This window comes from Vidua macroura, chromosome 3, assembly GCF_024509145.1.
Source record: "Vidua macroura isolate BioBank_ID:100142 chromosome 3, ASM2450914v1, whole genome shotgun sequence".
Lineage (NCBI taxonomy): Eukaryota > Metazoa > Chordata > Aves > Passeriformes > Viduidae > Vidua > Vidua macroura.
This window is the reverse complement of record NC_071573.1, coordinates 13138082-13152861: the sequence shown is the minus strand read 5'-3', so window position 1 is coordinate 13152861 and position 14780 is coordinate 13138082. Positions and strand designations below refer to the sequence as shown.

At 36.5% G+C, this 14780-nt stretch overlaps 1 protein-coding gene across 6 annotated transcripts in view; it reads left to right on the top strand.

Moving 5' to 3' along the window:
• The window catches only part of BIRC6 (baculoviral IAP repeat containing 6), a 173445-nt gene that overhangs the window by 110232 nt on the left and 48433 nt on the right, over window positions 1-14780 (top strand). For all 6 annotated transcript variants that reach the window (XM_053972189.1, XM_053972187.1, XM_053972191.1 and 3 more), the window contains exons 61-65: window positions 2364-2560; window positions 5392-5692; window positions 8375-8592; window positions 10717-10881; window positions 12818-12986. In XM_053972189.1, coding sequence (XP_053828164.1) covers window positions 2364-2560; window positions 5392-5692; window positions 8375-8592; window positions 10717-10881; window positions 12818-12986 — 1050 coding nt within the window. The remainder of the gene's footprint in view (window positions 1-2363; window positions 2561-5391; window positions 5693-8374; window positions 8593-10716; window positions 10882-12817; window positions 12987-14780) is intronic.

The window sequence follows — 14780 nt, the reverse complement described above, 5'->3', positions numbered from 1 at the left end:
AATTATGATTGTATAGATACAGTATATTTTATTTCTTGATATGTATGTCATTTCTCTCTAGCAAGTGTGCTGTAACCAGGGCAGATTTAGTAATACAGGAGCTGTTTGAAACCAATGGTTAGAGAAGTCTGTGAAAATTTTTATTGTAGTATCTTAGGTACCAAATGCTGCTTTGAAAATGGAGATTTCTCTTAAGACATCTAAGTAGGTTTTATAACTCCAGCTTTTAAAATCATTTAACATTTTCTAATATGATACGTTTGTGACACCCTCACCCGCTGTCTGTGGGGAAGAGGCGCATTTCCACAGATGTTTCTGCCTGTGTTCTTTAGAACAGTAGACATCAAAGCTGTATGTACTGAAAGTGTTGCGTTGGCACATTTTCTTACAAGGATTATCCTGCTTTGAAAGTATCTGCAACCTTTTCTTAGTCTGTCAATGAAAGACTTCTTCAGACAGACAGACTTCTCATAATCTGTGTGTTTGAAGTAGGATGAATTGATGTACATATTCCTACATGTCCCTGATTTAAGCTTGTTAAATCTTACACTTCGATCATATTATTCCAAAGCAATGTGATCCTCCCACAGCATATCAGTGATGTCCTTGTAACACGGTGCTTCTCGCATGTTTAAAAGTTGAGAATTAGGATGGGGAAAGACCTGCTGTTTCCTGTTCCCTTTCAAATTAGAGAAGAAACAGTTTTAAAAGATGAAGTATCTGTTAAAAGATAGTGTCTGCTGTTGAAAAATTTTCATAAGAGATTTGTTTTGGTAACTGCACAAGTTATTCATTAATGTGCTTCTGTGTTTTTACAAGAATATAATAAATAATAGTATGTGTGCTATATATTTGGAGTATAACCGAGGATTATCATGGGTGTCAGACTGTTCACAGTGAAGAAATACTAAGAAATACTAAGACCACTCTCCTGCCTTTTGATGTAGCTGTGCTGTGAAGACTTGGAGGACCCCTGCATTACATTGCTTAAAAATATAATCTGCAAAACAGATTTTTAGATTAAATATACAGAATATAAACTGAAGTTTGCCTGTGGCAATCAGCAAAGAGGGCTGATGTTTGGCAATAAGGAATTGTGGTAGGGTTCTGTATATTCTGTATATACTTGTGTGCATAAGGACATAGAATCTTCATTTTTTTTGTCTGTTGTACAAGATATTAGGGTGCTTAGTCATAAACTGGGAGGATGGAGGTGAGTAGAAAGTTAGAAATCCAGATCATGATCTTTTTTCATGAGGAAGAATAGAATTAAATCTCGTGGCTTTTTCTGGAGGGTCATTTTGACACCTCACAGAGAAGACATGTGAGAAGCAAAACTAATTTAAGGTTAAGATTATCTTTCCTTTCTTCAGCTATGTGGGAACCCAGGACATCCCTCTGGCTGCCGTGGCTGTCTTGAGACCCTGGCAGGGGACTCAGAGACCTTGGCACAAAGTCAAAAACACCTGTGGCTTCGATTTTAGCTCATGGCAAAAACTGCCAACTTTGTGTGAAGATTTACGGGTCACAGAGTTTGAGTTAATTTAACACAGGGTGAAAAAGTAGAATTTTGAGGTTTTTTAGAATAGGGTTCAAGAGGCAAGATGGAGGAATTTGGGCGTGTCTTGTCCTTCTTCTCCTTCTTCTTGTCCTCTGTCTTTCACTGTGATGGTGACACTTTTTCATTGGTTTAAAGTAGAGACACACTGTCTAACATAGGTGATAGGTATTGGGAATTAATCGTAAATAAAGTACACATAGTTAATAGTATAAAATGTAAACACTGCCCTAGAGGGTGGACAGAATGTGACAATCTGACTTGTTAGACAAAGCTTAGCAGGTCAGAGAAAGAATGTTATAGGTAAGAGATAACAAACAACCTTGAGAAGCAAAACCAACGCATCTGGACGACTTCTTTGGCTGCGGGGTTAGGAGGAAAAGACTTTATGATCTCAGGGTCATCTTGACCACAGAACCCCGAGACAACTATAAGCTCTTTATTGGAGAATAAAAAACCTTCACTTAATTTCTAGATGAAAGAGTGTTAAAAAGTGTCATTACTGCAAAATTAGCAACGTCTTGAAGGCATAGATCAAATTCTAATAAAACATGAAATTCTAATAATTAACATGTAGCTATGTATAAATAATGCTGAGTTTGACATGGATCTGCTGTCATTGGTGAAAGGTACCACTAACACCTCTATTTTCTTTTGTTATTCTTGTATTCATTTCAGGTTCGTGGCTCAGTCTTTGCTTGAGAAGGAACCAGTACTTTTGAAATCCACTTTTAAATGAGGACAAAGAAATAAACACAGTGTTGATGATAATGTATTAATTTTATTTACATTTATGTTTTTGTAGAACATGCAGATTTACTGGGACCTTGCCCTGAAGATGAGGCCATCAGTCCTGGGGATGAGTGTATGGATGCAGTTCTAGATGAATCACTTCTTGAAACCTGTCCCATTCAGTCTCCACTGCAAGTTTTTGCAGGCATGGGTGGATTGGCTCTTATTGCAGAGAGACTCCCTATGCTTTATCCTGACGTAATTCAACAAGTGAGTAGAAAAAAATTAATGTTGGAAAACATGCTGAGAGTATTTTGTTTGCTTGTTTAAGGACAGTATTTTCCTTGTATTTCTTTATAGTTCAGTTTAACTTTTCAGTTATGTGGGGAAGTTACTTTAAAATAGGCAAGTGCATAAGTCCACAGCCCTGTCCAGCTGTACACGTGCTTCCCTTTCCATGTCACAGACTGCCTGAGTAGCCATGGCCTTGTGGGACCAAGGCAAGCTGCTTGTGTTAACTTAAAATATCTTGGAGTGCACAGTAAAATAAAGTTACTGATGTACTATACAGCTGTTCTTGCTTATCACTTAATTGTTCATGCAAGTGTACCCTCATAGATATTTTTATGGTTAAGTGAAATGCAGTTCTCAAAGCAGATGATGTAATTTTATTATTATAAATAATAGTATTATCTTAATTATATTAGTATTAAGAAATAATAGATATTATTTTGTTATTATTATTATTTATTAATAGATACTATTTATTATTATTATTTATATACTTATATGTAGAATTCCTCTGGATGTACTGATACATTTCAAAAGTATCACTAGTGGCATTAGTGTGGAATTACTCCTTTGGCTGCTTTTCTAAGTATACACTGCTAAAAAGGGAAAAATAAATTATTCACATTCTATTTGACTATAATTTTGAAGGTTTTGGCTGATATTCCTAAGAGGAAATAATATTTATTCCCTTTGAAACTGAATTAATCATGAATTAAGGGTATCATATTAAGATTATAAGTTAAGGGTATATTATTCAGTATCTTGACTGTAAAATTATGGCAACCATAGGAACCCTGTAGTGAGACTTAATTAGCATGCATCCTTTGTAAATAATTCTACAAAGGCTTTAGAGGTCTATGCAGAGTACCAATGCAGTTCAAAAATTACAAGTTAAGGGAAAGTATTTACATAAACAGTTACTGTATTATGAATTCCAAGAGGGATAATGTGTAGTCTGTATTGAAGAAAACTGATATATGGAATTCTGCAGGACATGAAAGGTAACTTATGACCATGAGAAATTTCATTCCTTTTCTTTCCTTCTTTTTCTATAGTCCTAGGAACTTACTGTTTTTTCACAATTTCGTAGCTTGAGATATATATTTAGATTCAAATACTGATTAAGAATTCTGTGAACCATAAAAAAAAATTAAATATAGTAATACCAAACAGATTATTTAGAGTGAAGACTGATGATTTCTCCAGACTCTTAATTCTTTAATTTTACTTTTATATTTCTCCAAGTCACTGCTACTTCGGATTCTCCTAATGTGAAGACAATTGGAATAAATGCAGTAAAAGATGGCTTTGACTTTAAATTAGTAATTTGGTATTCTGGATAATTTCTGTAAAGGCTTTTCATATTAATCTTTTCCAGTTGTCCTGGGTTGACTGTATGATGCTTTTATCCCCAATTGTCTGTTCCATTCATGCTGAATAATAAGTTTTGCACCTTTAAGACTTGTTCCAAGAGTGAAGGGGGGAGAAGAAGCGTAGAGTTTGTTATCAGAAACTGCACTCACTCCTCCACATTCCTGCTGCTGGACTGTGCTGTCTGCGGACGGACAGACAGCGAGACAGAGCTCTCCTTTGCTTTTAGTTAGTTTTAGCTAGCTGAGGCAAAGAATTTCTCTGGACTGTGATTTTTCCTTTTCTTTGGACCTGCTCAAACCTGCTCTGGACTGAACACCCAGAAGAGCAGCGGCAGCTCTCACCTGTGGCCAGCGGGCCAGGTCTGGGCTGCGGCATTTCCAGCGCTGGAGGGACTAATAAGAGCCTGAGTGAACCGAGCTGCAGCCCAGGGGAGGGGATTTTTCTGAGTTTGTCTCTCTTTTGGAGCAGCAAGAAGTTTTATTGTTTAATATTGTTTAGGTTTTCTTGTTTAATAAACAAGTTTTTCCCCACTTTTCTCCAAGGAGGTATTTTTCCCAAACTGGCTGGGGGAGGGGCTGATTGAATCTGCTTTCTAGATGAACCCCTTTGGGGGTTCTCTCCCAAATTTGCCCTGAACCAGGAGACCAATTTAGATCAGTCTGGTGATAAGTACTGAAATTGTAAATATGATCAAATCAGTTTATCTGAATAGCATGAAAGCCTGAAACCTCTGTGATGTTTAATTATGAGAAGGACCTCGGTGTCATAATTTCATTTAAATTGTTTGATTGTGTCTTGGGGCACTGTACAGCTACTACCCCCTTAAACTCTGATTCCCATCATAATGCTTGACTGCACAATCCTCTGGTCAGAACATCAGACTGTTCTGATAGAGTATAATAGTAATAAAGCCAGCCAAATCAATCAAAAGCTCAAAAGGATCATGAGGTGCTACAAAACTGCTAAGATACCTGAAGTTATTAGTTGTTTTTAAAGGCATTATGATTAATTTTTCTTCTTTTTGCAGTATGAAATTAAAACTTAAATACTTATGTTCACAGTGTTTAATGCTAAAAATAAAGGGCCATTTCTTATTTAACAGTATGGTACATAAATTAAGCTTTGTATTTACTTCAGAGTACTTATGCCTCTGTATTTAAGCAGCACACTTTAACTGAGGGTTTTAGGTTGCCAAAATATGTTTGCTTGCTTGTGTAGGCACAACTTTGTAGCACTGTATTGAAAATGCAAGTTTGCCCTTTTAAGCCATTTAGCATGGTTCCTGTATCTGCAAATGGTAGAGTATTTCATGTGACTTCTTTATTGTGTCCTACATTAAGATTGCATGTCTTTTAGATCCTTACTATAACAGAATTTTTGTTTAAGATGTTCAACTGAATGACTGCCAAATTTCTTTGTTGTTTCTGTTGATTAAGGTGAGCACTCCAGTGGTTACGTCAGCCACACAGGAAAAACAGAAGGACAGTGATCAGTTTGAATGGGTTACCATTGAACAATCAGGGGAATTGGTGTATGAAGCACCAGAAACCATTGCTGCAGAACCTCCACCGATCAAGTCAACAGTCCAGACTATGTCTCCCATACCTGCACATTCTTTGGCTGCCTTTGGTTTATTTCTCCGTCTCCCGGGCTATGCTGAGGTGCTGCTAAAAGAACGGAAACATGCTCAGTGTCTGTTGAGATTGGTGTTGGGAGTTACAGATGATGGTGAAGGAAGTATGTGCTATAATTATTACCTTTCTTTGTAGACCACAGATAGATGATTTTACTTAAATTTATTTGCACTGTATTGCTTTTATCAGGAGGTTAGAATTTATATGTGCAGAAGCGCATTGCAGGCATCTTTGATAAACTTGTCTCTGTTAAATTCTGTCTGGCAAAGTTTTATCACAATCATCAGTATTCAAGGGTTCTCATCTCATGTCAGAGTAATTGTAAAATAAGCACTGATAAAACCTACAATGACACTGTCAAAATGACTGCTTTCAGACAGAATATTCTAAGTAGCTGAAAATGCTCAACTAATTGTGCAAACATCCTATAATTCTGCAACCAAATGGAGAATAATATGGATAAGAGCAAAGCTACAACCGATGTAGAGTAAACCATTGAACAATGCTCTAGAAAAGGAGAGTAATATCTAAAAATGATGGTGATTAAGTTGCCTAAACAGAATCTCTGCCTTGATGGTATGAGTTCAGAGGGAGAAATGGGATATTCTTCAAAGAATAAACAGACAAGGCAGGAAAAAAAATTGTTGCCGTTACAAATGAACCTGGAATTCTGCATATAGTTCTAATATTTGTGTTTCTTACTGTTTTGAAAAACTGGAAGAGTGTGTATGAAATATGGTTTCATATTTTGAAGGCATTTCCTTTCACTGGATATTGTGTAATGGTGCACTTGAGCAGTGTCAGGTTTACAGATGAACTCAATGACCTCAAGGGTCTTTTCCAACCTACATGATTCTGTGATTATGACTTTGAAAAGAGTGCTGTTTTTTCTAGGCTGCAATCATCAGAAGTTAGTCTCTACTTAGCACTCTATAGAGTGATGTGCAACATGGACCTTATAAGACCAGCTGGAAAACCAAGAATCTCATTTGCCCTCCCTTCTGCTTGTCTTTTTATTTCTCTAGTATTTAGGTGCAGGATAGTAGACGAGAATAAATTGGGCAATAAAAATGCAATCTAGCTGCTTACACCCACCTAATCTGAGTGGTAAATAACTGAAGAGCTATATGCAGTTTCTAGAGTAGTCTCAGTTCCTTACTACAGCAGGCAATTTTTATATCCTTTTTTTTTTTCTTTTGTTTAATAAAGAGACCTTCAGAATTTGGGTTGCTTTCTCTTTTTGTAGTAGTGTAGCTGTGTGTGCAGCCACTACTGCTATTGGAATACTGTTCCAGAACATAATATTCTTGATGGGTAGGGGTTGCTTTAATTTTCTGCCTATGTTTATTCATATGCAGTTAGTGGCCAAGAGCTCTTCTTTCTCCAATGCATTTGTTGACATGAATTACATTCCCTTGTAGCCTTAGTTTTAGCTGGACTAAACAGCCAATTTCTCTTTTCCCTTAGCTAAATATCTGAATTCCACCCTACAAAATGTGGGTTCAGTTGTACACAGTAATCCACATTACTTTTCTGTATAAACTATTAATATCTTCTGGTTTTGTTCAAAATGCAGCTGTTCACACATGTACAATCTCAATACTTTCTTGCACAATATGAAGAGCTGCAGTTATAAATCTATGATTTATAGATTAAAACATGGATTCAGTTGTCTGCAAAGATAAATAATGTGAGAATGTTTAGATTTTCTCTTTTTTGATTTGGCTATGCCTGCGCTTATGGAATTCTGTTAGATAAGCTTATTTTCCAGAAGTTTTTGATTTTATTTATGAAGATCCCAGTCAGAAGACTTTTCATTCCTTCTTGTTACTGTCTTTGCAAAGAGTATCAGATAGGTATGAATTAACACCTGTATGTATGTGTGCATATACATATACACACAAATACAGACATATTTGTTTAAATCTCTGGATAATGATATAGTTGATAAACTCTTTAGAATGACGGAGAAAATAAAATATTTAAAATAGGAAGCAAAGTTCTGGACAGAGTTGGCTATTTTAAAGTATTTTCACTGTTTGAAGCATCTCCAGTTTTCAATGGTCTCTCTTTATGTATGTACTGGGGAAGGAATGTGAAAAGTAATGTTAAATACAGGAAAAAAATTGAGACAGCTTCCTATGTCTCAGTGTGTTGCATTAATAGGTCACTCCATTATTTGAAATGTGGCTTTTAAAAGAAAATTTTTGCTCATAATGTGAAGGGGTTAAAAATTCTAAGGAATTGTAGCACAAAATTCATACATGCAACTCATATCATTAAAATTATGTTAGTATTTCACCCTGTATTCTACTATAGAAACTTGTTTTGTGTGAGTGCATTAGTTCATACTTTGGGCACATGAATACAGAAAAGAATCTTAGATATGATAAATTACTGCTGCATATCAGCTGAGCTCCTATTAGCTGATCACAAGCATTCTTTATCTTACTGTATTTGGAATTATTAAAAATATATATGTATTTAAATAAATGAGTCCAAACCAGTTTTCTCCCTGGAAGTTGCAAATTAAATTTTTAAAATTTGATTCTTTACCAAATCTATGAATAAAATAAAGAAGCATTCTTTCTTCTACACTCTCCTAATAATGAATTTTTTCTTGAAAGGGAAACATAGTAATAGATAGCTTTACTGTATGTGAATGCTTAAATCGTTAGTAGATTGCTGTATGTTCATAAACTATATAAACTATTGCAGAGATTACTAGGCTGTATTGAACTATTGAAAGAAAATGTGGGTTTGATGTTTTTCTTCTCCAACCTAGGTCATATCCTGCAGTCTCCTTCAGCAAACGTGCTCCCAACTCTGCCCTTCCACGTGTTGCGCAGTTTGTTCAGCACGACCCCGCTGACCACCGACGATGGAGTGCTGCTGAGGCGGATGGCACTGGAGATCGGGGCCATCCATCTTATCCTGGCTTGTCTCTCTGCCCTGAGCCACCACGCACCAAGAGTGCCCAACTCAAGTCCCAACCAAGCAGAGGTAAGGTAATCAGCACAGTAAGTACCACCCAGAAGTGCTAAGTGTTTTAATTAAAAAAAGAAAATAGTCTCATTGCTTTCATTGTAGCCTAATTTTTGCAGACAATGAATGGTGGTTCTTTAGATAGTATGATCTCATTACCTTATTTAACATTCATCATCTAAACTCCTGGTTACAAACGATTTCCTTTCAAGTGCTTCACAAATATAAATGAGTTGTGAAAATTAATGAATTAATGCAGTGATTTATGTTATCATCTTTGTACTGATATTTAAATGAGATCTAAAGACAAAAATTTTCCATCATATTCAAGATCCCAAATTAATCTCCAAAATTTGACTTTTTTCAAGGCTTTTCCCATGTTATATTACCCTCTATTCAGAATATGTATATTCTGATTTTCTTTTTAGGACTACCGTTACCATTTCTGCATAGCGTACCAATTGCCTGTAAAAATGTTCAAAAAAAAACATTAATGCCTTGCCCTCTTTAGCATCATTTTGGTAGAGGCTTGCATGAAACAGTTCCTGGTGGCTGAATATGGATTAGTACTTGCAAAATATAGGACTGTCCATATTTTAGCAGCTCTGATACTGATGAAAGGGTTGAGCAAGCAAGAGATGAAGCTGTGCCTGAGAATAATTCACCTTAATGGCTAATCAAATTCAAGGGGAAGCTGAGAGATTCTACTTCTAATGGGGTATCAGGCTGCTGACATATTAGCACCTTAGCATTTTTGCATGTTTGGAGGGAAAGGGCAACCATTAATTCTTATTTCTGCTTCAGTGCCCCCTTAAATAGCTTGCTTTCTCATAATTCATATCTATCAAGTGATAGATGGTAACTTGAAACTAGGGATCCATCAGGCCTGCACTGAGGCTTGTATTTCTGGGGCCAAGTTCTCCCTTAAGTGCTTTAATTCAGTGCTCATGACAGTCCTCTCAAGTGTTAAAGGCACAACATGTTCATGAGTAATGCCTACATGAAAATAACCACACAGCTGTTTCATCACCAAGACACATTGCATTCCCAGTGTAGAAGTTAAAAGATTATCCAAGACTACTGTCAGTATGATACTTCGCAGGTGATAATTTCTTTTACCATTGCAGTCTGTTCATACATCATTCCTTTTCTTTCATATACAATCTTTAATAAAGTCACTGAAGAAGATGTGAACAGAAAATGAAACTTTTTGGAGCCATAAGATAAATACTGTATGATGTGGTTTCCAGCTAATTGTGACCAAGTAATGAATACAGTAGCAAGTCACTTGTTTTGGATGCTAAATATGCAAATAGGAAAACATCAGTTAAAAAATGCTTATCAGAGTTTTTTCTTCATCCTTTTCACCAATATCCTGCTAAAATTCAAAAATTAGTGTAAATACTTCCACACTACTTCATGAGGGCTAAGCATTGTAATACTGGAGTTATGTTACTAGAATCACTGAGGCAGACCATTGGTAAAACCTGTTCTAGCTTATACCAAGCACTGTTGGAAAAATGTTGCTCTTAGAAAATTTTAAGGAAGACTGACTTCCTTGCTCTTACCTAGGGAGGAGGTAATTATGTTTTAGTGACTCGGAGATCATGTGTCAGAGCTATACATGTAACTTACTCTCTTGTTATTTTGGAGCATTTATTAAAAATCAATAAATACTTGAGCATCTTAACATTTCAGTTCTGTTCTCTTGATAACATTTCCACTACCATCCCCTTCATCTCATTGTGTTATTAGACTTGACTAGGTTCTAAACAGCAATAATTACAGAGCTATGATGTTTAGAATGATATTGATTAAGTAGCATTCTAATGCCTCTCATCATTTAAGCAGTGATAGTATCTTAAAAGAGAGTAATAAAGGGCTTGCAGTAGTGGTTTAACTGAAGAACTACTTTCAACAGTCTACTGCTGACTTCTACCAGAATTTCATATATGTGGCAGTCTTTCCTATGGAAAGCTTTGAATTTCACTGGATCCTGATGACATCTTTAGAAAGTTAATGAACTGGGATTACATTCTTTTGCATAACAAAGGCTTTTTAAAGATAGTGCTACAAAGATTAAATCATTAAATAATTGTGGTTGGTTTTTTTTGTTTGTTTGTTTTTTCTTTTTTACTTTAGCCACAGGTGTCAAGTACACACAATACTGCATCAACAGAAGAACAGCAGTTGTACTGGGCTAAGGGTACGGGATTTGGAACAGGCTCTACAGCTTCAGGATGGGATGTTGAACAAGCCTTGACTAAGCAAAGACTAGAAGAAGAGCATGTGACCTGCCTTCTACAGGTGTGTAATTATGAAATTTTGATTAATGAGAGGCACTTAAGGCATGGATAATAAAACTGGAGTTTTGTCAGTCACACAGTAGAGTAATTACAATATTTTGGGCAAAAATTACATGCAAACAACTGTCTTAATGGAAAATTATACAGATCATATTTTGAGCAAGGCTGTTTTCAGATGTCACTAGGCTGCTGCATAGAAGACCTGGGTATGAGTTCCGAAGAGAAAGTGAGCGAGGAAGTGTTCCAGTGCATTTCCCTTGAGCTGTCACACACCTCCATCAAAAGCACTGCACACAGTCAAAAGTAAAGACTGTCCATTGAAGGAGAAGGATACAGGAATAGGCATTTTGTTTTACGTGCCGAACAGTGTTACCTATTAATTTCTTGCATACTTTTCACTCTACTTAAAGGAAGTGCCTGTAGTTGATACTGGTGTCCATGAATGTGTTATGCCAATAAAACAAAATCTCACTCATACATACTAGAAAATCTTCAGTGTGTCAATTACATGACAATAGTAGTTATCCAATAAACATCTAGATCTTAGTAAAATTCTGATGTCTTCTAAATACCTAAGGAGAAAAAGATCCTGCATAATCAGGCTTTTCAGTCCATTATGAAATCTAACCAATCCCTCTTATCTTGGATCAATGTAGGGAGATTGTATCTAGTTATCAAAAGTTTAATTCACAGAACCCTGAGTTCAAAAGCATTAGCTAACCTGCTGGAGTTACAGCACAAAGAGGATGAAAATTTGAAAATGCCCACACCCTGATGATGATACCATTTTGATGATCAGGTATTTTAGTCACTATAGATTACATGGCACAATCCTTATATCCCTTGCTAAAGTACAATAAAAATCTGAAAACATTTTTCTATGTAAGAAAGAGGAAAACCACCTAAATGACTCTCAGCGAAGCTTCCAGGCAGTATTCTATATTCTGCCAGGGTGAGGTTTAGCTGTGAATGTGATATGTCATGAAGTAAGGAGGCATTTGCTGAGGGCATTCAGCAGTTGAAGGAAGTAGTATTTTGCTGAACATGTCTGTCAGTTGTACAGCAGACTGTCCTTAGTCCCTGCTCTAGAAAGGTTTAGAGAAATTGTGTTGTACAGAGTGCTGGTAAGATGCTGCAGCAAAATACTATGGGTAAGGGGGTTAGAACAAGGAGGGCGAATGAAAGAAAAGAGAAGAGGCTGAAAAGGTGAATAGAGTCCCTGGGACTTCAACCTATACAGCCTGTCAAACCTCAAAGTTACTGAGAGTACAGCTGCACAAATCAGAGCCATGGAAACTCTTAGACCTGCAGCATACAGTAAGGGCCTGTGAACTCAGCCACAGCTACTCTTGGGACAGGTGGGTGTGCAGTTGGGAGCTGCCTTCCCACCATTGCCAAAGGGAAGGCTGCTCTTTGCTTACTCAGGTAAGAGCTGTGCTCGTGAGTAGTTGTTCCTCCAGGTAACTGTTGTGCTCACCATAACTTACTGTTTCATCTGTAAACCCTGAATCCCATCCCAAAGGAAGTTACAAAAATACCTGAAGCATTTGCAGTTGAAAAAAAGAAAAGTCCTACTGCTAGTTGGTGTACTTGGTGTTCTAAAGTGAAAGGGACTAGTCAGCTGCAGGTCTCAGTGGTCTGAGCTGGCAAACTCTTACTTTGAGTAACTCCAGCAGGTTTGTCAAAGTTCATATTAATCAATCTCCTAAAATAATTCAGAATGATAATAGTTACTCAATTTTATCATTAGCCAAAGTTTGAATAATCTAATAACTGTTTAGAAATTCTTCTGAAACATCTTTGGGCCTGCTGAAATAAATACCAGAACTGATTTTGCAAAACAGTTAGTGAAGTGTTGGGGCATCTATCTTAAGGAAAGTCAAAGTTCTTTTGACTGAAATAAATCAGTTTTGATTAATTACTTTGGTGTCTTTCAGGTTCTTGCCAGTTACATAAATCCTGCAGGGAGTACATCAAATGAAGAGACTCAAACGAGCCATGAGGGGAGAGGCCAAAACAGCAGCGCTCTTCCATCCATTCTCCTGGAGCTGCTCAGTCAGTCCTGTCTCATCCCAGCGATGTCATCCTACCTCCGCAACGACTCAGGTAACGTGTCCTTGCCTCCTTCAAAATCAAAGCTGGCTTACTTCTGTCAAAGCAGTTTTTGCAGAAGCAACAGGGGGTTCTTGCTAGTTTCAGTACGCTTGCCAGTTTAGAATTTTACTAATGGAACATTCACTTGAGCCTTAGAAAACAAAATAAAACAGAATCATCAGGTAGAATCTTGTTGAAATGCTCACATTTGTTGCAATATCTCTTTAAATTTGAAGTTCAGTTCTTCAGCTGTTGAAACTAACAGGAAAATGGTGTTTTCTTCTGAAAAGTTTACATGTTAGTTCTTCTGCAGAAGACACACAGAGAAAAAGAGTACTTTATACAAGACCATGAAACTTATTGTGAAGAAAAAAAGTCAATTTTAAAGAAAATTGAGGAAATGCATGCCTGAATTTGGTAAATTTGCACATTGTAGGGCAACTCTACTTCAATCAAAGCTTTTTTCCTTTATCTAGGAAGTACAAAAATAAGCCTCTTATCAGAACTGTAAAATATTTCAAATATATGGGAACAATTAAATTGTTGGGCTTTTTAAAAGCAAAAACAAATGAGTTCTACGAGTTCATCAAATTTCTGCTCATAATTTTAAAACCAAGATGCTTTGATAGTTTTCATCTGGTGTGTTGTACCTGGCTGGGGAAACCATTTCAGTTTTTCAAGGTGGTGTGAAGCAGTATGAATTAAGCAAATGCCTGTGCGGAACTAATGACAAAATCAGCAGACTGGGTTTGTGATTTATGTTCAGTCTCACTAGATGACAGGCTTTACTATGGAGATGAGCCTTAGGTTGGATTTTTATTAAGTTACTTTGTTTATAAAGATGGATTTAATCCTTAAGTATCTAGAGAAGTTGTTGCAAATCTGAGTAATTTGGTTTTGGAGCTTATTTTGCCTGCCCTATTTTTGGAGCAACTGATTAATGTCTTTGTTCACATTACTGCAGTTCTTTGGGATGCCAGTTGGAGGGTGTGGTGATGTGAATTCATGAAACAATGTTATAGCTCTGTGAATTACAGCATACATTTTATATTAGAGGTAAAAGAGAAATCATCCCTGTGTTAAGTATTTACAAAACTACTTAGAACTAAAACAAGAATGTGGCTCTTTTAATTTGTATTAACTAGGACTTTGCATAATCTTGTGTGATGGAATGGAACTAGTTCAAAAAGTCTGCTGGGGTCTTATATTAAAAATAAAAATATGAAGATCTTTCACTTGCTAGTCCGCAATTTGACACCTCACCCTAATTTTGCAATGAATTTGTTGGTTCTGTTTGGCACGTACTGCAAATGAGGAAAATGAACTAATGATAGACCAAGCTCATTATTGCAATTGAAAATGCAATGTAAAACAGTCAAGGAAATGATAAAGTAAAAGAATAAAGTTCAGATACTCATAAATTCTTCTTTTGTGAGGAAAAGGAAGAGTCATGGAAAGGCCTAGCAAAAATACCATGTTATCTAAAGGATGAAGCAGCTGATCCGGAGTTACAGATGAATCACAGCTGCTGAAATTGCTTTCTCCTGTTTTCAGTAGAAGAATGTATCTGTCTGTGTAAGTCACCTTTAACTGGGAAAGAACAGTCAGATACTGATAGAATAGATGAGATATGTGGCTGGTGGCGAGAAGTTCAGACTCGTTTGGCTTTCAGGGACCATTTGTTTTCTCAATGTACAAAGAAGAGGCAAAGTTTTGGTGAGACATGTTTATTTTAGGTACATTTTCCAGTGCTGAACTACTGTTGTTCATGGTTGGCAGGTGGTGTTGAAATGTTGTGCCTGTGCA